Below are 25,041 nucleotides of genomic sequence, written 5' to 3' on the forward strand. Positions count from 1 at the left end.
TACTTCTGTCAATAAGAAGGACCTTAAAAAATCAAATCTGGTAATATCTACCTTCTTCAAGCTTCTTGAAGGTGATTAAAGGAGATTACAGCTAAAACATTTACCACAGTACATTGCACACACAGTAAGCATTCAATGAATTATTATTATTATCCACACTTAAAAAAATACTAATTTAAAGAATGACAACAAACCATACTTTTATAAGCATTGATCCAAATATAATGGCTTAAACTACAGTAATAATAATTTTGTGTTTTTAAAAGTACCTAATTAAACATATTTTTTACCTATATAATAATTATAACAGGAACTATTTTGGAACTACAAAGGTAGACCTTGTCTAAACCAGCTTTTGATAGACACTGTTTGTCATCATTTAACATCAGGTCATCCTGTAATGGTGGTGTTAGTATGCTACTTCCTAGTTCTGTCAGTCATTAAGATTTTACGTCATTCTAGTAGAACTGACAAAAATTAAAAGTTACAAAAAAGAGAGAAAGTTCATATACATTCATCTACTTTATTTATAAAAAAAGTCAGAGACTAGAAAAACAGAAGCCAAAGAGGATACACCAACACTTCTTCTGTGAACAACACGTTTGTTTTTAAATTTTAACTAAATTTTAATTAACTGCCAAGGGGCAATTAATTCAATATTCTTTTAAAACCCAGATTTTCAGCTTCTCATTAAAAAACAGAATCTGGCAACACTGAGCATATGACTATAACCAGCTGTAGCTGAGTAGCAGATACCCCTCTGCCCCACCCCATTCTCCTCAGGTGGCCATAACCTCAACCCTATCCACTTTATTAGCCTTTTATATTACATTTCTGACCTTTGTAAATACTGGAATCTCCCGACTTTTAAAATACACATTCAACTTGTTTTTCTAACCTGGAGTTTCTGAAGAATTGGACAATGGAGCAGATGCTTCTGCTAAGGCAGCTAATGTAGCTAATACTGATGTGGAGGAGTTTCCAAACTGAACAGCAGATACACCCGTTTCATCTATATGAGAAAAGAGATAAGATACACATTTTTAAGGAGCTCAATCTAATGCATTTTTCTGATATTCTATTATACTTCATTCAACTCAAACGAAGCTTGAATACTAGTTTTGTGAAAAACAAGCTGGATAGCATTAGTTTTTGAAAGATAATATTGCACTACATTTTGCAATATCACCTTTCTGTAGATTTTGTCTTGTAAAAATTTGTTTTTAGCCAACTATAACAAAGAAAACCAAGGTAGCTGAAATAATCTTACCCTCAGTCTTCAACAGTCCTTGCTTAAAAGGATGAATACCTACTAAAGCATAAAATCCCAGCAGCTATCCTATATGCATCTCAATACCTGTTGCCTTGGATGAATTTTCTGAAGATACCAGACCTGTTAGGTTTACCACCCCTCCAGGTCCAATGATAAACTGTGGTGTCGCAGCATGTATCGTCACAGTGTCGGGACTCTCTGGGTTTGTGTTGATTTGGTTCTGCATGGCAATCTAGGGGACAAATCACCACAATGTTTTCAGAATTACAACCACGACTTATAGCACAGACTCTCAATATAGTACAAACAGAAAGGAACATTCTGTAATTTAAGAAGAATCATGTAATACAAATGGAAATTTTTGTTTACATTCTATACAGAGTATAGTAGTAAACCATAGGTATGAATTTTTATCTTAAGTTCCCTTACTAGGTAAAGCAGCAAAATCCCATGAAATAACAAATGAGTATCTGAAAGGGTATTTTATAGAACACAGTTGAAAGATATTCTCTTGCTCTCTGGCTATAGATATTAAATTATATAAATCAAATTATTTCCTCTATTATATTCAGCAGTATATAACACTACCTATATAAAGAATGGCCTTCCCAACTAATTGTTCTTAATCTGAAACCTTAATTCCAAACTGCACTCCTAGGAGTAAGAGAATTGGAAGAGGCATGGCAAAATCCATATTCCTGAAACATATAAGATCTTCTAAATAACTAGCTGAAGTTCAGTAGAGTCAGATGGTTTAGAGAACAATAGTTCTACTGGTAAGGAGAACAAAAAGGCCAGAAGAGGCAGAAAGTAAAGAAGATAATTTACATCAATGAGGTCTAGCTGAAGAAAAGAGAAGCAATGTTGGTGATTAGAAAAACTTGCCCAAAAGCCATACGTAGTTATTCCCACAAACAGATTTCACTCAGGATGGTGAAAAATAAAAGAAACCAATGATAATGATAGACCATCTCACTCACTCAGGGGACATTATTATGGTTGCTAAAAAAAATACTTTAGGATTCCAGCTCAAGATGGTGGCGTAAGTATTGCGGCAGAAATCTGCTCCCAAAACCATACATATTTTTGAAAACACAACAAATACAACTATTCCTAAAAGAGAGACCAGAGGATACAGTAAAACAGCCGGGCTGCATGTACACCTGCGAGAACTCAGCATCTCACAAAGTGGGTAAGATACAAAGCCGTGACCCAGCAGGACCCGAGCACTCCCCCAAACCCAGCTCATTGACGGGAGGAAGGAGTTGGAGTGGGGAAGGAGTGGAAGCACAGGACTGCTAAATAACGAGCCCTAGTAATCTGCACCGGGAGCACAGACACATATTGCATGGTGTGCTGGATATTAGAGAAACGGAAGGATAGGGTCCGAGACAGATTCTGCAAGCAGGTCCACACACCCAGCTCCACTGGGACAAAAGAAAAGCGGGCGCTTTTTAAAAGTCTTAAAGGGACAAGGGCTCAACAAATGAACAAAATCATCTCAGCACACTCAGCCCAGCAGGCTGGGAATCTTGAGGAATTTTAGGCCCCCTAACCCCCTAGGGGGTAAAGGAGCCCTGAAGCCCCTCACAGCGACAAACAGCCTGCCATTCGTTACCCCTGGCTGGAGGTACGGGCAAAAAACCTGACCCACCACATCTGCGGAGCAGCTGGAAAGAGGCCCTGCCCACAGCAACCACACAGATCTCCTCCTAGTGTGCAGCTAACCATGACAGACCCAGAGGCTGCCGCCAGTGCAAAGCTGCTCGGAACAGAGTAAGGCCCGGAGGGCACAAAGGGACGCAGTACTTGCAGGAGAACACACCTGGCATGGCTGTGACTCCCCACAGTACTCTAGGATAGCCCAAGGGTGGCCCACCCACGGCAGCTCAGGAGATTGTCCCAGAGTCTGCTCCTTGTGTGCAGGTAGCTGACACAGGCAGCGAAGAAGGGCAAGGCGACCAGCAAGCAGGAAGGGACGTTGTTCTCTCAGCTGACACACATGCCACCTGCCTATGACCACCTCTATCGCTATGAAAAGGCAGAAGAATCTGGTCCAGTCAAGACTCACTCACACAACCCCAGAGAGAGGGCCTGGGGAGATACACAACCAATCTTCCTGAAAAAGAATGCAAAATAAATGTCATAACCATGCTGATGGACCTGCAGAGATATATGCAAGAGCTAAGGGATGAAGTCAGGAAGGAGATTACAGAAATGGAACAATCTTTGGAAGGACTTAGGAGCAGACTGGATGAGGTGCAAGAGACTGTTAATGAAATAGAACTCAGAGAACAGGAATAGAGAGAAGCTGACACACAGAGAGATAAAAGGATCTCCAGGAATGAAAGAATATTAAGAGGAATGTGTGACCAATGCAAATGGAACAATATTTGCATTTTGGGGTGCCAAAAGAGAAAAAGGGATGGAAAGTGTCTTTGAAGAAATAATTGCTGAAAACTTCCCCAAACATGGGGGAGGAAATAGTCTCTCAGACCATGGAAGCCCACAGATCTCCCAACACAAGGGACCTAAAGAGGACAGCACCAAGACACATAATAATAAAAATGGCAAAGATCAAGGACAAGGACAGAGTACTAAAGGCAGCCAGAGACAGAAAAAAGGTCACCTACAAAGGAAAACCGATCACGCTATCATCAGACTTCTCAACAGAAACCTTACAGGCCAGAAGAGAATGGCATGATATATTTAATGCAATGAAACAGAAGGGCCTTGAACTAAGAATACTATATCCAGCACGATTATCATTTAAAAATGAAGGAGGGATTAAACAATTCCCAGACAAGCAAAAGTTGAGGGAATTTGCCTCCCACAAACCACCTCTACAGGATATTTTAAAGGGAGTGCTCTAGATGGAAGCACTCCTAAAGCTAAATAGACATCACCAGAGAAAACAAAATCACACCAAAGAAAGCAGACCGACCAAATACTAACTAAAGGCAAAAAATAAAATCAACTATCCACAAAAACAGTCAAAGGAAACAAAGGAGTACAGAATAAAACACCTAACATACAAAGAATAGAGGAGGAAGAATAAGAAGGGAGAGAAGTAAAGAATCATCAGACTCTGTTTATAATAGCTTAATAAGAGGGTTAAGTTGGATAGTTAGATAGTAGAGAAGCTAACACTGAACCTTTGGTAACCACGAATCCAAAGCCTCCAATGGCAACAAGTACATATCTTTCAATAATCACCCTAAATGTAAATGGACTGAATGCACCAATCAAAAGACACAGAGTAATAGAATGGATAAAAAAGCAAGACCCATCTATATGCTGCTTACAAGAGACTCACCTCAAACTCAAAGACATGCACAGATTAAAAGTGAAAGGATGGAAAAAGATGATTTCATGCAAACAACGGGGACAAAAAAGCAGGTGTTGTAGTATTAGTATCAGCCAAAATAGACTTCAAAACAAAGAAAGCAACAAGTGATAAAGAAGGACATTACATAATGATGAAGGGGGCAGTACAACACAAGGATATAACAATTATAAATATATATGCACCCAATACAGGAGCATCAACATATGTGAAACAAATACTAATAGAATTAAAGGAGGGAATCTCTTGTCCCCACCTAGTGTGACCTCAGAGCTCTGTCCTTTCACTTTATCTCTAAATAAAAGCCTGTACATTGATCTCCTTAAAAAAAAAAGAAATAAAGAAAAAGAATTAAAGGAGGAAATACAATGCAATGCATTCATTTTGGAAGACTTCAACACAACACTCACTCCAAAGGACAGATCAACCAGACAGAAAATAAGTAAGAACAGAAAGGCACTGAACAACACACTAAACATATGGACCGAACAGACATCTACAGAACTCTCCACCCAAAAGCAGCAGGATACACATTCTTCTCAAGTGCACATGGAACATTCTCCAGAATAGACCACATACTAGGCCATAAAAAGAGTCTCAGTAAATTCAAAAAAGACTGAAATTCTACCAACCAACTTCTTAGATAACAAAGCTACAAAACTAGAAATAAATTGTACAAAGAAAACAAAAAGGTTCACAAACACATGGAGGCTTAACAACATGCTCCTAAATACTCAATGGATCAATGACCAAATTAAAACAGAGATCAAGCAATATATGGAAACAAATGACAACAACAACACAAAGCCCCAACTTCTGTGGGACGCAACGAAAGCAGTCTTAAGAGGAAAGTATATACCAATCCAGGCATATTTAAAGAAGGAACAACAATCCCAAATGAATAGTCTAATGTCACAATTATTGAAATTGGAAAAGAAGAAAAAATGAGGCCCAAAGTCAGTAGAAAGAGGGACATAATAAAGATCAGAGAAGAAATAAATAAAACTGAGAAGAATAAAATAAAATTTAAAAAAATCAATGAAACCAAAAGCTGGTTCTTTGAGAAAACAAATAAAATAGATAAACCCCATGCCAGACTTATTGAGAGAAAAAGAGAATCTACACACATAAACAGAATCAGAAATGAGAAAGGAAAAATCACTATGGACACCACAGAAATACAAAGAATTATTAGGGAATACTATGAAAATCTATATGCTAACAAGCTGGAAAACCTAGAAGAAATGGACAACTTCCTAGAAAAATACAACCTTCTAAGACTACCCAGGAAGAAACAGAAAATCTAAACAGACCAATTACCAGCAATGAAATTGAATTGGTAATCAAAAAACTACTCAAGAACAAAACTGCTGGTCCAGATGGATTCACTGCTGAATTTTACCAGACATATAAAGAAGACATAATACCGATTCTCCTTAAAGTTTTCCAAAAAATAGAAGAGGAGGGAATACTTCCAAACTCATTCTATGAAGCCAGCATCACTCTAGTACCAAAACCAGGCAAAGACACCACTAAAAAAGAAAATTACAGACCAATATACCTGATGAACATTAGCAAACCGAATTCAAAAATACATCAAGAGGATCATACACCATGATCAACTGGAATTCATCTCAGGGATGCAAGGACGATACATTTGAAAATCCATCAACATCATCCACCACATCAACAAAAAGAAGGACCAAAACCACATGATCATCTCCATAGATGCTGAAAAAGAATTCAACAAAATTCAACATCCATTCATGATAAAAACTGTTAACAAAATGGGTATAGAGGGCAAGTACCTCAACATAATAAAGGCCATATATGACAAACCCATAGCCAACATCATATTTAACAGCAAGAAACTGAAAGCTTTTCCTCTGAGATGGGGAACAAGACAGGGATGCCCACTCTTCCCACTGTTACTCAACATAGTACTGGAGGGTCTGAGCCACAGCAATCAGACAATACAAAGAAATAAAAGGCATCCAGATGGGCAAGGAAGAAGTCACTGTCCCTGTTTGCAGATGACATGATATTGTACATAGAAAACCCTAAAGACAGGAGGAGGAGCCAAGATGGCGGCATGAGTAGAGCAGCGGAAATCTCCTCCCAAAACCATATACATTTTTGAAAATACAACAAATACAACTATTCCTAAAAGAGAGACCAGAAGACACAGGACAACAGCCACACTACATCCATACCTGCAAGAACCCAGTGCCTCGTGAAGGGGGTAAGATAGAAGCTGCGGCCCAGTGGGACCTGAGCGCCCCTCACCGCAGCTCCCAGTGGGAGGAGAGGAATCGGAGAGGGGAGGGAGAGGGAGCCCAGGACTGCTAAATAGCCAGCCCTAGTCATCTGCACTCAGAGTGCAGACACACAGTGCATGGGTGCTGGATGCTAGGGAAACGGGACAGTAAGACCTGTGAGCGGGTCCCCACAGCCAGCATCCCTGGGACAAAGAAAAGCAAATCTTTTTGAAAGTTTTAAAGGGACAGGGGGCCTCACAGCTGGATGGAAGCGCCCCGGCACAATCAGCCCATTAACTGGGATTCCCGGGAAACTCCGGGCGCCTCAACCCCCTGGGCCACAGTGCAGCTCAGAGGCCCCTCATGGTAATAAACAGCCTCCCACCTGTTCCCCTCTGGTGCAACTCCACCATAGCGGCAGAGGCCACACCCACAGCAATCAGGAAGACCTTCTTACACAGCGGCCAGGCAAGAATCAGACACTGCATCAGCATGCAGCTGCCCAACACAAGCCTCTAGGGGTGGCTGTTCTCCCAAGAGAGGAAGGCCACAAACCAGCAAGAAGGGATGTTCTCCCAGCCGACACATGTGCCAGCTCTGCACCAGTACCTCTATAGCGTTTAAAAAGAAGAATTTGATACAGACCAGACTAACCCAGACATCCTCCCCTAAGAAAGAATCTGGGGAGACAGACCTAACCAATCTCCCTGAAAAATAATTCAAAATAAACATCATAACCATGCTGACGGATCTTCAGAGAAATACACAACAGCTAAAGGATGAAGTCTCGAGGGAGATTACAGAAATGAAACTATCTCTAGAAGGACTTAAGAGCAGACTGGATGAGGTGCAAGAGGCCATTAATGGAATAGAAATCAGAGAACAGGAACACAGAGAAGCTGATGCAGAGAGAGATGAAAGGATCTTCAGGAATGAAACAATATTAAGAGAACTGTGTGACCAAGCCAAACAGAACAATATCTGCATTACAGGGGTACCAGAAGAAGAAGAGAGAGAAAAAGGGATAGAAAGTGTATTTGAAGAAATAATTGCTGAAAACTTCCCCAAACTGGGGGAGAAAATAGTCGATCAGACCACAGAAGTACACAGAACTCCCAACAGAAGGGACCCAAGGAGGACAACACCAAGACACATAATAATTAAAATGGCAAAGATCAAGGACAAGAACAGAGTATTAAAGGCAGCCAGAGAGAGAAAAAGGTCACCTACAAAGGATAACCCATCAGGCTATCATCAGACTTCTCAACAGAAACCTTACAGGCCAGAAGAGAATGGCATGAAAAATTTAATGCAATGAAACAGAAGGGCCTTGAACCAAGAATACTGTATTCAGCACAATTATCATTTAAATATGAAGGAGGGATTAAACAATTCCCAGACAAGCAAAAGTTGAGGGAATTTGACTCCCACAAACCACCTCTATGGGGTATTTTAGAGGGATTGCTCTAGATGGGAGCACTCCTAAGACTAAATAGATATCACCAGACAAAATAAAATCACAGCAAAGAAAGCAGACCAACCAAATACTAACTAAAGACAAAAAATAAAATCAACTACCCACAGAAGCAGTTAATGGAAACACAAAAGAGCACAGAATAAAACAACCAACAAATAAAGAATGGAGGAGGAGGAATAAGAAGGTAGAGAAATAAAGAATCACCCAACCGTGTTTATAACAGCTCAATAAGTGAATTAAGTTAGACAGTAAGATACTAAAAGAGCTAACCTTGAACCTTTGGTAACCACAAATCTAAAGCCTGCAATGGCAATAAGTACATATCTTTCAAGAGTCACCCTAAATGTAAATGGACTGAATGCACCAATCAAAAGACACAGAGTAATAGAATGGATAAAAAAGCAAGACCCATCTATATGCTGCTTACAAGAGACTCACCTCAAACCCAAAGACATGCACAGACTAAAAGTCAAGGGATAGAAAAAGATATTTCATGCAAACAACAGGGAGAAAAAAGCAGGTGTTGCAGTACTAGTATCAGACAAAATAGACTTCAAAACAAAGAAAGTAACAAGAGATAAAGAAGGACATTACATAACGATAAAGGGCTCAGTCCAACAAGAGGATATAACCATTATAAATATATATGCACCCAACACAGGAGCACCAGCATATGTGAAACAAATACTAACAGAACTAAAGGAGGAAATAGAATGCAATGCATTCATTTTAGGAGACTTCAACACGCCACTCACTCCAAAGGATAGATCCACCAGACAGAAAATGAGTAAGGACACAGAGGCACTGAACAACACACTAGAACAGATGGACCTAATACACATCTATACAACTCTAGATCCAAAAGCAACAGGATACATATTCTTCTCAAGTGCACATGAACATTCTCCAGAATAGATCACATACTAGGCCACAAAAAGAGCCTCAGTAAATTCCAAAAGATTGAAATGCTACCAACCAATTTTACAGACCACAAAGGTATAAAACTAGAAATAAATTGTACAAAGAAAACAAAAAGGCTCACAAACACATGGAGGCTTAACAACATGCTCCTAAATAATCAATGGATCAACGAACAAATTAAAATAGACATCAAGGAATATATGGAAACAAATGACAACAACACAAAGCCGCAACTTCTGTGGCACACAGCAAAAGCAGTCTTAAGAGGAAAGCATATAGCAATCCAGGCATATTTAAAAAAGGAAGAACAACCCCAAATGAATAGTCTAACATCACAATTATTGATATTGGAAAAAGAAGAACAAATGAGGCCTAGTCGGCAGAAGGAGGGACATAATAAAGATCAGAGAAGAAATAAACAAAATTGAGAAGAATAAAACAATAGAAAAAATCAATGAAACCAAGAGCTGGTTCTTAAAGAAAATAAACAAAATAAATAAACCTCTAGCCAAAATTATTAGGAGAAAAAGAGGATCAACACACATCAACAGAATCAGAAACGAGAAAGGAAAAACCACAACAGACCCCACAGAAATAAAAAGCATTACTAGAGAATACTAAGAAAACCTATATACTAACAAGCTGGAAAACCTAAAAGAAATGGACAACTTCCTAGAAAAATACAACCTTCTAAGACTGACCAAGGAAGAAACACAAAATTTAAAAAAAACTAATTACGAGCAAAGAAATTGAAGCAGTAATCAAAAAACTACCCAAGAACTAAACCCCCAGGGCCAGAATGATTTACCTCAGAATTTTATCAGACATACAGAGAAGACATAATACCCATTCTCCTTAAAGTGTTCCAAAAAATAGAAGAGGAGGGAATACTCCCAAACTCATTCTATGAAGCCAACATCACTCAAATAAAAAAACCAGGCAAAGACCCCACCAAAAAAGAAAATTACAGACCAATATCCCTGATGAATGTAGATGCAAAAATACTCAACAAAATATTAGCAAACCAAATTCAAAAATACATCAAAAGGATCATACACTACAACCAAGTGGGATTCATCCCAGGGATGCAAGGATGGTACAACATTTGAAAATCCATCAACATCATCCACCACATCAACAAAAAGAAGGAAAAAAATCACATGATCATCTCCATAGATGCTGGAAAAGCATTTGACAAAATTCAACATCCATTCATGATAAAAACTCTCAACAAAATGGCCATAGAGGGCAAGTACCTCTATATAATAAAGGCCATATATGATAAACCCACAGCTAACATTATACTGAACAGTGAAAAGCTGAAACCTTTTCCTCTGAGATGGGGAACAAGACAGGGATGCCCACTCTCTCCACTGTGATTTAACATAGTACTGGAGGTCCTAGCCACAGCAATTAGGCAAAACAAAGAAATACAAAGAATCCAAATTGGTAAAGAAGAAGTTAATCTGTCACTATTTGCAGATGACATGATATTGTACATAAAAAACCCTAAAGACTCCACTCCAAAACTACTAGAACTGATATCAGAAAACAGCAAAGTTGCAGGATACAAAATCAACACAGAAATTTGTGGCTTTCCTATACACTAACAATGAACCAATAGAAAGAGAAATCAGTAAAACAATTCCATTCACAACTGCATCAAAATGAATAAAATACCTAGGAATAAACGTAACCAAAGAAGTGAAAGACCTATACCCTGAAAACTAAAAGACACTCTTAAGAGAAATTAAAGAGGACACTAACAAATGGAAACTCATCCCATGCTCTTGGCTAGGAAGAATTAATGTCGTCAAAATGGCCATCCTGCCCAAAGCAACATACAGATTTGATGCAATCCCTATCAAATTACCAACAGCATTCTTCAACGAACTGGAACAGTTCAAAAATTTATATGGAAACACCAAAGACCCTGAATAGCCAAAGCAATCCTAGGAAGGAAGAATAAAGTGGGTGAGATCTCGCTCCCCAACTTCAAGCTCTACTACAAAGCCACAGTAATCAAGACAATTTGGTAATGGCACAAGAACAGAGCCACAGACCAGTAGTACAGATTAGAGACTCCAGACATTTACCCAAACATATATGGTCAATTAATATTTGATAAAGGAGCCATGGACATACAATGGGGAAATGAGAGTCTCTTCAACAGATGGTGCTGGCAAACTGGACAGCTACATGTAAGAGAATGAAACTGGATCACGGCCTAACGCCATACACAAAAGAAAATTCAAAATGGATCAAAGACCTGAATGTAAGTCATGAAACCATAAAACTCTTAGAAAAAACATAGGCAAAAATCTCTTGGACATAAACAAGAGTGACTTCTTCATGAATATATCTCCCCGGGCAAGGGAAACAAAAGCAAAAATTAACAAGTGGGACTACATCAAGGTGAAAAGCTTCTATACAGCAAAGGACACCATTAATAAAACAAAAAGGTACCCTACAGTACAGGAGAATATATTCATAAATGACAGATTCGATAAAGGCTTGACATCCAAAATATATAAAGAGTTCATGCACCTCAACAAACAAAAAGCAAATAATCCAATTAAAAAATGGGCAGAGGAGCTGAACAGACAGTTCTCCAAAGAAGAAATTCAGATGGCCAACCGACATGTGAAAAGATGCTCCACATTGCTAGTTATCAGTGAAATGCAAATTAAAACCACAATGAGATATCACCTCACACCAGTAAGGATGGCTTCCATCCAAAAGACAAACAACAACAAATGTTGGCGAGGTTGTAGAGAAAGGGGAACCCTCCTACACTGTTGGTGGGAATGTAAATTAGTTCAACCATTGCGGAAAGCAGTATGGAGGTTCCTCAAAAAGCTCAAAATAGACATACCATTTGACCCAGGAATTCCACTTCTAGGAATTTACCCTAAGAATGCAGCAGCCCAATTTGAAAAAGACAGATGCACCCATATGTTTACCGCAGCACTATTTACAATAGCCAAGATATGGAAGCAATCTAAGTGTCCATAAGTAGATGAATGGATAAAGAAGATGTGGTACATATACACAATGGATTATTATTCAGCCATAAGAAGAAAACAAATCCTACTATATGCAACAACATGGATGGAGTTAGAGGGTATTATGCTCAGTGAAATAAGCCAGGCAGAGAAAGACAAATACCAAATGATTTCAGTCATATGTGGAGTATAAGAACAAAGAAAAACTGAAGGAACAAAACAGCAGCAGAATCACAGAACCTAAGAATGGACTAACAGTTACCAAAGGGAAGGCAACTGGGGAGAATGGGAGAGAAGGGAGGGATAAAGGTGGGGAAAAAGAAAGGGGGCATTACGATTGGCATGTATAATGTAGGGGGGGCATGGGGAGGGCTGTTCAACACAGTGAAGACAAGCAGTGATTCTACAGCATCTTACTACGCTGATGGACAGTGACTGTAATAGGGAGCGTGGGGGGGACTTGGTGAAACGGGGAGCCTAGTAAACATATTGTTCTTCACGTAATTGTAGATTCATGATAACAACAACAACAACAAAAAAAACCCTAAAGACTCCACTCCAAAACTATCAGAACTAATGTCTGAATTTAGCAAAGTTGCAGGATACAAAATTAATACACAGAAATCTGTTGCATTCCTATACACTAACAATGAGCTAGCAGAAAGAGAAATCAGGAAAACAATTCCATTCACAATTGCATCAAAAAGAATAAAATACCTAGGAATAAACCTAACCAAGGAAGCAAAAGACCTCTATTCTGGAAACTACAAGACACTCCTAAGATAAATTAAAGAGGTCACTAACAAGTGGAAATTCATCCCATGCTCTTGTCTAGAAAGAATATTGTCAAAATGGCCATCCTACCTAACGCAATCTACAGATTCAATGCAATGCCTATCAAACTATCAACAGCATTCTTCAGTGAACTGGAACAAATAGTTCTAAAATTCATATGGAAGCACAAAAGACCCTGAATAGCCAAAGCAATCCTGAGAAGGAAGAATAGAGCAGCGAGGATTTCACTTTCCAACTTCAAGCTCTACTACAAAGCCACAGTAATCAAGATAATTTGGTACTGGCACAAGAACAGAGCCACAGACCAGTGGAACAGACTAGAGAGTCCAGATATTAACCAAAACATATATGGTCAATTAATATACGATAAAGGAGCCACGGACATACAATGGGGAAATGACAGCCTCTTCAAAAGCTGGTGTTGGCAAAACTGGACAGCTGCATATAAGAGAATGAAACTGGATCACTGTCTAACCCCATACACAAAAGTAAATTCGAAATGGATCAAAGACCTGAATGTAAGTCATGAAACCATAAAACTCTTAGAGAAAAACATAGGCAAAAATCTATTGGACATAAACATGAGCAACTTCTTCATGAACATATCGCCCCAGGCAAGGGAAACAAAAGCAAAGATGAACAAGTGGGACTATATCAAGCTGAAAAGCTTCTGTACAGCAAAGGACATCATTAATAGAACAAAAAGACATCCTACAGTATGGGAGAATGTATTCATTAATGACATATCCAATAAAGGATTAACATCCAAAGAGCTCACGCACCTCAACAAACAAAAAGCAAATAACCTGATTAAAAAATGGGCAGAGGATCTGAAAAGACACTTCTCCAAAGCAGAAATTCAGATGGCAACAGGCACATGAAAAGATGCTCACATTGCTAATCATCAGAGAAATGCAAATTAAAAACATGAGATATCACCTCACACCAGTAAGGATGGCTACCATCCAAAAGACAAACAACAACAAGTGTTGGTGAGGATGCAGAGAAAGGGGAACCCTCCTACACTGTTGTGGGAATGTAAATTAGTTCAACCATTGTGGAAAACAGTATGGAGGTTCCTCAAAAAACTAAAAATTGATATACCGTTTGACCCAGGAATTCCACTCCTAGGAATTTACCCCAAGAATGCAGCAGCCCAGTTTGAAAAAGACATATGCACCCCTTTGTTTATTGCAGCACTATTTACAATAGCCAAGAAATGGATGCAATCTAAGTGTCCATCAGTAGATGAATGGATAAAGAAGATGTGGTACATATACACAATGGAATATCATTCAGCCATAAGAAGAAAACAAATCCTACCATTTGCAACAACACGGATGGTGCTAGAGGGTATTATGCTCAGTGAAATGAGCCAGGCGGAGAAAGACAAGTATCAAATGATTTCACTCATATGTGGAGTATAAGAACAAAGAAAAAACTGAAGGAGCAAAACAGCAGCAGACTCACAGAACCCAAGAATGGACTAACAGTTATCAAAGGGAAAGGTTCTGGGAGGATGGGTGGGAAGGGAGGGATAAGGGGGGGAAGGGGCATTATGATTAGCAGACTTAATGTAGCAGGTGGGGGGCACAGAGAGGGCTGTACAACACAGAGAAGACAAGTAGTAATTCTACAGCATCTTACTACACTGATGGACAATGACTGTAATGGGGTATGTTGGGGGGGGACTTGATGATGGGGGGAGTCTAGTAACCATAATGTCACTCATGTAATTGTATATTAATGACACCAAAAAAACAAAAAATTTAGTACAACAGACTTTCAAAAACCATATAGTATCGAAATATGCAAACATCCAAATAAAAATAATTAACAGAGTAAAATGTCTAGAAGGGGGATATAGGAACTTAAAACACAGAAAGTAACCACCTTATCTAATCTTCTAATGTTACATGCAGACTATGGTCTTACAATCCAGAAAATGAACAGTGATGAACAAAGAGGAAGTGAAAAAGGAAAAGGCCTGTCCACAATAATCAAGATAAAAATGAAAGCTACAAGCTAAATAGTTCAAATCATCCACAACACAGAGATCACTGTTTATTTTCTTAAATTAAAAACCAAAAGTTACCTGTAATATCTCTGCTAAGTCTTCGTTCCCATTGTCTATAGAAATGTCAAATGCAGTTTTACAAAATTTACTTTGTGTGTGTACATCAGCACCATATTTAATTAAAAGTTCCACCACCTCTTGATGATTATGTTCTGTGGCCCAATGTAGAGCTGTCATCTTTAACATGTCCTTTGCATTGACATCAGCACCATGCTACAAAAATATTTCAAAATAAGAGATTTCAGAAATATGAAATACAAAGAATTGCGGATATGAAAATATCGCTGTTACGAAGCAAGAATTTACTATTAACATGATCAACTCTTAATTTTTTTGTGTTGAATAATCTATATGTTCTAAGAATCATCATGCATCTGTCAGTTCATCAGTTTTCTATCGTGCTGACTTGCCTAATTACTTTCTAATGTCTTAGGAGTGCAGCAATTATTTTTTTCAGTCACCCAGCTACAGTGAACATGAAGCTACAATGAGCATGAGCATCCATAAGAAGTGAAGGAAAACTATGAGGATTCCTCCAAAAACTCCTTAATTCTAGATCCTTATTTACACAAAAATGTCCTTTGTATTCAAAAGCAGTGCAATATAACTAAGTAAAAGCGATCTATCAAAGGTATACTCTCCAATATTGTAGCCACTAGGCACATGTGGCTATTAAGCACTTGAAATATGACTAGTTGGAATAGAGACATGCTGTATGTATAAATACAAACTGGAATTCCAAGACTTAACACCAAAAAAGGAAGTAAAATATCTCAATAATTTTTATATTGATTTCATGTTGAAATGGTATTTTGTATATACTGGTTAAATAAGATATATTAAAATTAATTAATACTTTTTTAAATGTAGCTATTAGATAATCTAGAATTACATGTGAGTCACATTTGTGATTTACACTGTAGTTCTTTTAAACAGGCTGCTTTTAAAAGCTAGAATAAAAAGGAATAAGAATGACTAAATCTATCACTCTGTTTCAGAATTTTCTCCTTGACATTTAGATAATTAAAGAAAAACCCCTGTTCCTGTTAATATTATCTGTTAGTTAATATTCCCTTCCAAGAGCATTTTAACTGTGTTGAGTAAGTCAAAGCTGTAGTACTGCACCACAGGGGAGACCAAAGTCTAAGAAATCAATTGTTTTTACTGAACTAAAAGAACATACCTAGAGAAAGTTTTTTCCCCCTAACAAAGGAAATCTTAATTTTCATTTAATGGACTTAAATACAAAAAATGAGATAACATAGGGAAAAAAGTAGACATTCAATAAAATTACTTCTCCTCTCCCTGTTCTTTGGGGACTTACGTTAAAAACAAAATGCAAAAAGAGAAATATACCTTAAGCAAAACCTCTACTATGCTGGCATGGCCTTCAGAAGCTGCCATGTGTAATGGCGTTCGGTCCACCTTGGTTCTTGCATCCCGACTTACACCAGCTCGGAGCAGTACTTCTGTGGTGGAATAATGCCCGTATTGTGCCGCCAAGTGAAGGGGAGAGGTTCCCAGCTATAATGCAAGAAAAAAATCCACATTTATAGTCACTTGTAATACACTTCCACTACTACCTCATATTTTACATTATCTGCTTACAGAGCAAAGAGATTATATCATCTGTTTATACAGTAGCTCAAAACGCAAAAGAAAAAATTTATTCTTATCATATTCTCTTCATAGAGGCCTTCAAGAATTCCCATATACTTCTCAGTGAGGAAAAAAGCCAGTATTACATTTAATTCAAACTTGCTTTCTTCATTTTGTTTATCCTACACAAAATTAATTTCAGCAGGAATTAGAGATAATTAGGGTTTGGAAATTTTTCTGAGTACTGGGATGTTCTCCTCATACCAACCACACAAAACTTTTCATATATGATATTCCTATCAAGAACACATAATGGTGTATGTACATTTTTACATTAAACTGTTTTATGGGACTTCAGAAATAAACTAAAACACCTCAGGGTTCTTTTTAAAGGAGATCATATAGTCATTTTCTTAGGAGGAAATTTTTATCTGAGTTATACTTACCAAAGGTAAGTCAGGACAGAACCATAACAGAGCCCAGTTCTGAAATTGGTTCCACGTGGTTGAGGAGCTACATTAATGCTACAATCATAATATACAATGGAAGTACTAAAATGTGAGTGAAGAGCCTTATTAGAAGCATAACTTTTAACAGGTGAAAATTAGAATAAAGTTACATCACATGCATTTAGAGGCACATTAAGTCCCTACAATTCTCTGATTACCAAGGCACTAACGTTCCAAAGAACCAATATAGTTCAGTAGAATACGAAATTTGCTAAGACCACTACTGTACTAATAGCAAGAAAGGTTTTTGTGCAAGCACTTTCCATGGCAAGCACTAATCTAAGACTTTTACACATATTATCTCAATCTCCTCATAACACAGGTACCACCACTACTACCCTCCTTTGCCACAGAAGGGTTACTAATTTGCCTGAAGTCACACAAGTAAGAATTAATGCAAAGCTAGGCATGTGCTCTCAATACATGGTAAAAATGGAAGCCATTTATCCTGGGAATAATTATTTTATTACTATTAAAAGCCTTGTATTTTTAAGGGAGGGTCATTCTAGCAGATCAAAGATTCTCAAACAATTCTTTCTCTCTCCAGGCTTTATCATGTTTTCCTGCAATTGGCCCTTTGTATACTCTTAAATTCTAATATTTAATAAAGTATCTCAACAGTCCATTTAACAGTCATGAGTTATGCACTATTTGGGTTTACTTTATATTTTTTTCTTCTTCAGACCTTACCTTTGTTGTTTGATGTCTAGATATTTTTGTCTAAAGAAAAAAAATAAGGCAAACACTTGTAAAACCACCACCACAGTCTAGATATACAATTCAAAATCTTCCCACATGTCACTCCCTAATTACAAACCCTTACCTCAGCCCCAGAGGTACTTACTACTTTAAATTTATAATAAGCACTGCTTTACTTTGCTTTGTTTTCTGTTTCTCATTTATAAATAATATACTTTAGTTTTGCCTTTTTTGAACTTTATTTAAATAGAATCATACTGCATATATTTCTCTGTGACTTGCCTTCTTTTGCTTAGCAATGTATTCGTAAGATTCACCCATTTTGGCAAGTGTAATCATAGATATAGTTCACTAATTTTCTCTATCCTATAATAGTCTACTGAATTAATACATCACAATTCATTTAACTAATTTATTGATGAACATTTGGGTTGTTTGTAAAACAGAACCTATGTATGAATAACACTGCAGCTAAAAACAGTCTTGTACACATCTCATGCACATGAACAAAAGTTCTTCTTGGGCATATTTTTACAAGTTCAATGGCTATATCATAGGATATGCACATACTCAAATTTACCAGGTACTGCCAAACTGTCCCCTAAAATGTTTACATCAATTAAGCATCTCTTCACCAATGCTTGGTACTATCAGACTTTTTTCTTTTCAACTAATCTGGTGGATAGGCAATAGTATTTCATAATTTTACTTTGCATTTGCCCACTTATTAATGTAGTTGAGCACCTTTTCATGTTTATTGGTCATTTGAACCTTTTCTCTGCTAAAGTACCATGTAAGTCATTTGCCCAGTCATCTTTGTCTTGTTTGTCTTTTTATTACTCTCATGGGAATTCTTTATATATTATGGATACCAATCCTTAAGATCCTTTTGTCTTGATGTACAATATCATTACGATGTGTCTGGATATGGACATTTTTATTGATCCTGCTGGAGATTTATTGTACTTGAATCTGTGAGCTGCCACCTTTCATTAGTTGTGAAAAAATCTCAGCCATTATCTCTTAAAATAATTTCATCTCTATTCTCATTTTCCTTGTGGATTTATGATTAGATGTTAGACCTCCTCGCACTAGCCTTCACGACTTCTGACATCTCTTAAATTTTCTAACAATTTTTCTCCGTGCTGCATTCTAGATGATTTTTTTCATAGCTTTCAGCTGTTCCTAACCTGCTATGAAAATCTTATCTAAAGTCCTCGTTGGTCTGTTTCTGTTGTCAGTTGTTTTGTGGGTTATTATCCAAGTTGTCCTGTGTCCTTGAGGGTTTAGGGTTTTTTGTTCAGTTTCCTTGGAATTTCATTTGTGTATATGAAATCTGGGAATGAAGGCAGGTTCCTGCAGAAAGGATATTCATTTGCCTCTGCCAGGAACCGAGGGTAACCTCTAGTCTACAGATCATTTTAAATTCATTTTTCGTTGTACAGAGTTTTGCAGAATGCACAAGTATTTATGTGTTCAGGGCACAAATATGTGCAAGGAATGGCTTGGGCCCTAATCTCATCAACAAACTTTTTCCTCTCTCTATTTGGTGACTTGGTTCAAATCAGTTCATTTTCCCTGCAGTACACTAACAACAGGAGCAGGAGCAGAGAGGAGGAGGGTGGGGTTATTTCTAGTTTATCCTTACACCGAAGGTACATCTCTTTGGGATTCCAGAATTATGGGGAGAGGATCTTCTGGGAGATTTCTCTTTATGAGCAGTCTCAGGTCTTTGTCTTCAGTAATCCATGCCAGGGAGGTGGGGAAACCAACAAGCAAACTTACTGAGTTCAGCAAATATTCTCAGGGTGAAATTTCTCTGGGTTCATTTAAGTTTTTCAATTTGATAATCCCTTTCTTTCTACCTCATCAGAATTTTTTTTAATGTTTAATTAAAAAATCTTTATTTTGTATAAACAGATGCTGAAATATTTATGAAATGAAATGGTTCCTAGAATTTGCTTTAAAATAATACATAACAAAAAAATGGTTGGGGTTATAAAAAAACAAGATTTGATCATCTTTGGAGTTGAATGAGGATATGCAGGGGTTGATACATGTTTGAAATTTTCCATAATAAAAAAATTTATTTTGTTTTGTTTTTAATAAAAAGTAAAAAAGAACACAGGGCATGTAAGCCAAACAACAAAATTAAAATCTGAAATTTTTAGTTGTTAACCAGTTGGGAGGGTTAAGTCAGATGCCTAATCCTCCCAAGACCGTCTCTTTTCATTTGCCCGCAGAATTAAATAGAGTTACAGTTTTTGTCTTCCCCACAGTAGCCTTCTGTAGTCACTAAAAACTTGTTCCCATTCCTTTCTTTCTCTTTGGTCACCTTTGCAATAGTTATACAAGTATAAATTAAAATGCAAACTTTTTTTTCAGAAATAATTGCAACATTAACCCCAATCTTACTTGTCATTTTCTGAATTATAATTTCTACCTAGTACCTTGAATTCAAGATATCTGAAAAGACCTTTCAGCTAAATGCCAAACAACTACATTTTACATTTATTCTATTATATTGAACTCCATAGTTTAAAAGAAAAACCTTTTGTAGACAGAATATTTGGATAAACATGTCCAATATAAAAAAAAAAGAAACATTCCCTTTAAAAGAGGATGATAATTCTAAAATTGCAAAAAAATTGCCAAAAAAATTTAATTTTTTACCACTTATAAACATAATACTGAATAAATTTTTATATGGAAAAATGAGAAGAAAGAAAAAAGCACCCACAATATTAAAATCATTCTTTACCCAGTCTGTAGTAAAAGGAGCTCCATTTGCCATCAAAATACGAACTTCATCATCTTGACCTGCTCGTGCTGCTTCTAAAAGCTTCTTCCCCAAATCTACCAGGGACATCTAAACAAAACATAGGTAAGTATGACACCTCCATTTACATGTTATGAAATGACTTTTCCCCCCTTCGATCTTTATTAATAAGTCAATTCTCAATTATTCCTTCAAAAGATTGTAATATGGTTAATCTGAAACTCTAAATCACACAAAAAGCATTTATATTTGAATTTTGGGAACAGATTTTCCTTTCTCATCAAGTTTTAACTGAGGAAAAAAAAATTAGTTTGAATTCTCCAAAATATACCTGCTATAAGATAGAAGAGGGAAGTGGCAAAGAAATCTTATCTAAAATTTAAAACTGGCAAAGAATTGTTTTCATTGGAGAAATTAAAGCATAAAGTTTTCACAAAAGTAAATAGAAATAAGGCAAGATACTGTCCTCTGTAACTGGTGCAAATTATATAAATCTACCATAACTTTTTTTTGCAACGGTTACTGGGTTCAGAATTTTAAAATAAGTATTTTTAACCCTTGTATAGGTAATGCACATCTAAGTTCTTCCAGAAAAAGGTACTTATTCAATAAAAATACTGAAAAGACAGTCTTAACAGTATTATTAGTAGAGTATATGTCTCATTAAGAAGCTAGAAAGTTTAAGTATACCTAATACCTTGATTTCAAGATCTGAAAAGACCAGTGTCACAGCCCAGGATATGTGTGTGCATTGTGTATGTCAGTCTGTCTGTCTGTCTTGTTGAATAAGAAATATTGAAATATATGTTAAGGAAAGATCATGACAGGAGTACACAGGTGAAGAAAGATGTGAATTCATCAGAGATGCTCAAAAGCAAGGGATTATAATTCTGAGAAGAAAGTTCCCAAATCCAGAAAGACTATTGAGTTGGAGGACTATTCAATGTTGTTATATAATATCCTGAGGAAAGACAAACAGGTAGAATTTGAGGTCTGTGAGGAAGATATGCAGCCCTTGAGGTTTTCACAAGAAAAAAATGTACCTATTGTATGATCTGCCCCCAAACTGAATACTCTTTGAGGGTTGGGTAACTAGTCAAAAGGAAATAAGTTATGAGGGGAATGTTATGTTGATTAGTGTATGCCAATCTTGTAATGAACAGGTATTACTCAAGGAAGAGGGGAGAGGAGTACATGTATGAGAAGGAAGTTGACAGAGCTCAGAGAGGTTATTTAGGCCAGGGAGGAATAGAATGCATTATACAATTAGAAGAGATGTTAGGGACTCTAAAAGGGTTGATTAAAAGAAAAATGTCCCTGAAAGAACAGAGACTTATGCTTAAATTACTGTATTTCTTAGTAGATTCCATAACATGGCAACAACCAAACACAGAGTAACAAGAGACAGATGCTAATACTGGAAGGCCTGCACAATGATTAGTGAGATGTGTTACATCCAAAACTGGCATTTGTCACAAGCAGGGAAGAATTTCTTATAGTTGTTCTATTTTTAAGGATAAAATGATTTGTAATATATCCTATGGTGAAGAAGAAATGCACGCAGGTTTTATGTGTTTTTATGTGCTTTTTTTTAACATGCTTTTGTGTGACACTTGGCAACATTTTCAACCCTTGAATTTCTGATTTCCTTTCCCTTTCCCCCCCCCCATTCTTTATATCCTGTGGAGTCACTGGAACCCAAGATACTGCTTAATCCTGCTAAAGGCATTAAATCTAGAGTTTACTGGTCTCTAATGAAGGATTTTTCCTTGGGAATATGTACCAGCTGGGTAGAAAAATTAACATCATATTCAATAGGCAAAGAACCTCCAATAATAATTTCCTACTAAAGGAAGGGTAAGGCAAAAAAAGCTGATTTCTCTTTCACAGAAGTATCGTAAAATTTAAGCTGGACACATTAACAAATATAGTGTCTAATATGGATAACCAAAATGTAATATAAGTATCATTTTATAATGAGATAAATCTTTCCCCAAAACATGCATTTTACAATATGTCTTATGCAGGTAATATAAAATCACTTTGCATTCATTCAGCCCACAAACTGCCAGATGGTTTAGACATCTGGATATCTTTTATGAAGTGGTGGTTAAGGTCTATCTGTCATTTTCAGAAATTGGGTTGTCTGCCTTTATCTTAATTCTTATATACATTAAGGATATGAGTTCTTTGTCAGATACAATATGTATTATAAAGATCTCTTTCCAGGACCCCCAACACTAGACTCTATCCCATGTTGTTTCTTATTATCGCACACTATCTCCATAGGTAGATAGTAAGTGTTGGGTCTCATAAAAAATATGAAACATGTGTATGAAAAAATAAAGTAAAATAAAATAAAACCAAAAACAGCAAAGTAATGTTTGCCACACAAATGAATGTAAGAAACATTAATATTTTAATTATTTGAAAGATCTGATTCAAAATGAAGGGAAAAAATAAAACCACCAAGACTGTGGGAGAGATTAAAGATGGTGGCATGTGAGGTGAGAAAGAGGCCTCCTCCCAAAACCACGTATAATACGAAAATATAATTAATACAACTGATCCTGAAAGAGCAACAGCAAAGAAGGCTGACCCAGACCACATACACCTGGAGAAAAGAACAGACCTCATGGAACAGGGTAACGTACCAAAGCTGTGAAGGGCAGGACCCAAGCCCCTCCCCCACCACAGCTCACTGGTGGAAGAGAAACAGAGCGGAGAAGGAGTGTAGGCCTGGGACTGCTGAAAACCTAGCCATGGAGATCTTCTGGGAGCATGAACCTACATTGCATGGTGCTCTGGTGATTAGTGGGGTTGGAAAGATAAGACAGGAGGAATACCTGGAAAGACTGAGACTCCAGCTGCTTGTGGAAAGCAGGGATCCATATCCAGCTGCTCTGGGACAAAAGAAAGGCAAACAGTCTGAGAGACTTCCTAATAGCAAGAGGGCTGCTAAAGGGGCAAGGATTGCATGGACCTTACGGCTCAGGAGAAAGTACAGGTAGACAAAATTGTCCAGGCTCACTCTGCCCAGCAGGCTGGGAACTTTCAGGAGATTCAGGTGCTCCATTCCACTGGCTGGCTACCCAGTTCAAAGGCACCCCACTATGATGCGCCTTCCTCCTGGCCAGCCTGCACCTGGTTCGCAAACTGGCACCCTCTGCCCTGGCATCACACCAGCCAGAGGAAGCCAGAACTAAGGCAGCTACAAAAACAAAGCATTGGTTGTTCTTAGTCTTTTGGATGTTGGCCATCCAAACTGGTGTGAGGTGGTATCTCATTGTGCTTTTAATTTGCATTTCCCTGATAATTAGTGATGTGGAACATCTTTTCATGCATCTGTTGGCCATCTGAATTTCCTCTTTGGAGAAATGTCTGTTCATATCCTCTGCCCATTTTTTAATCAGGTTATTTACTTTTTGAATGTTAAGGCATGTGAGTTCTTATATATTTTGGATGTTAACCCCTTGTCCGTATGTCATTTACAAATACATTCTCCCATACTGTAGGATGATTCCTTTTTGTTTTGCTGATGGTGTCCTTTGCTGTACAGAAGCTTTTTAGCTTGATGTAGTCCCATGTGTTCATTTTTGCTTTTGTTTGCCTTACATAGGGGTCGTCCAACAAGAGGATATAACCATTATAAATATGTATTCACCCAACACAGGATCACCTACATTATGTGAAACAAATACTAACACAATTAAAGGGGATATTGTATGCAATGCATTCATTCTAGGAGACTTCAACACTCCACTCACCCCAAAGGATAGATCCACCAGATAGAAAATAAGTAAGGAGACAGAGGCATTAAACAACACATTACAATAGATGGACCTAACAGACATCTTCAGAACTCTCCACCCAAAAGCAGCAGGTTACACATTCTTCTCAAACGCACAAGGTACATTTTCAAGAATAGATCATATACTAGACCAGAAAAAGAGCCTCAGTAAATTCAAAAGGATTGTAATTGTACCAACCAGCCTCTCAGACCACAAAGGTATGACACTAGAAATAAATTACACAAAGAAAACCAAAAATCCAACAAACACATGGAGGCTTAACAACTAGTTCCTAAATAACCAATGGATCAGTGACCAAATAAAAAAACAGAGATCAAGCAATATATGGAGACAAATGACAACAATAATTCAACACTGCAAAAATCTGTGGGACATAGTGAAGGCCATGCTAAGAGGGAAGTGTATTGCAAAACAGGCCTACCTCAAGAAAGAAGAACATCCCATATGAACAGTGTAAACTCACAATTAATGAAACTAGAAAAAGAAGAACA

The 25,041-nt window shown here is 37.4% G+C and overlaps 1 protein-coding gene across 10 annotated transcripts in view; it reads right to left on the reverse strand.

The window, feature by feature from the left end:
* Window positions 1–25,041, reverse strand: part of GABPB1 (GA binding protein transcription factor subunit beta 1) — an 87,553-nt gene that overhangs the window by 31,295 nt on the left and 31,217 nt on the right. For 2 of the 10 annotated variants that reach the window (XM_037021052.2, XM_037021051.2), the window contains exons 2-7: window positions 20,721–20,828; window positions 17,951–17,980; window positions 16,509–16,676; window positions 15,171–15,365; window positions 1,394–1,505; window positions 899–1,012 (exon numbers count right to left, since the gene is read on the reverse strand). In XM_037021052.2, coding sequence (XP_036876947.1) covers window positions 899–1,012; window positions 1,394–1,505; window positions 15,171–15,365; window positions 16,509–16,676; window positions 17,951–17,980; window positions 20,721–20,828 — 727 coding nt within the window. Of the gene's footprint in view, window positions 1–898; window positions 1,013–1,357; window positions 1,506–15,170; window positions 15,366–16,508; window positions 16,677–17,950; window positions 17,981–20,720; window positions 20,829–23,584; window positions 23,874–25,041 lie in introns of those variants that run through there. The other 8 variants (XM_037021046.2, XM_037021047.2, XM_037021056.2 and 5 more) reach the window with 5 other exon arrangements.

This window comes from Manis javanica, chromosome 8 (genome assembly GCF_040802235.1).
Source record: "Manis javanica isolate MJ-LG chromosome 8, MJ_LKY, whole genome shotgun sequence".
Classification (NCBI taxonomy): domain Eukaryota; kingdom Metazoa; phylum Chordata; class Mammalia; order Pholidota; family Manidae; genus Manis; species Manis javanica.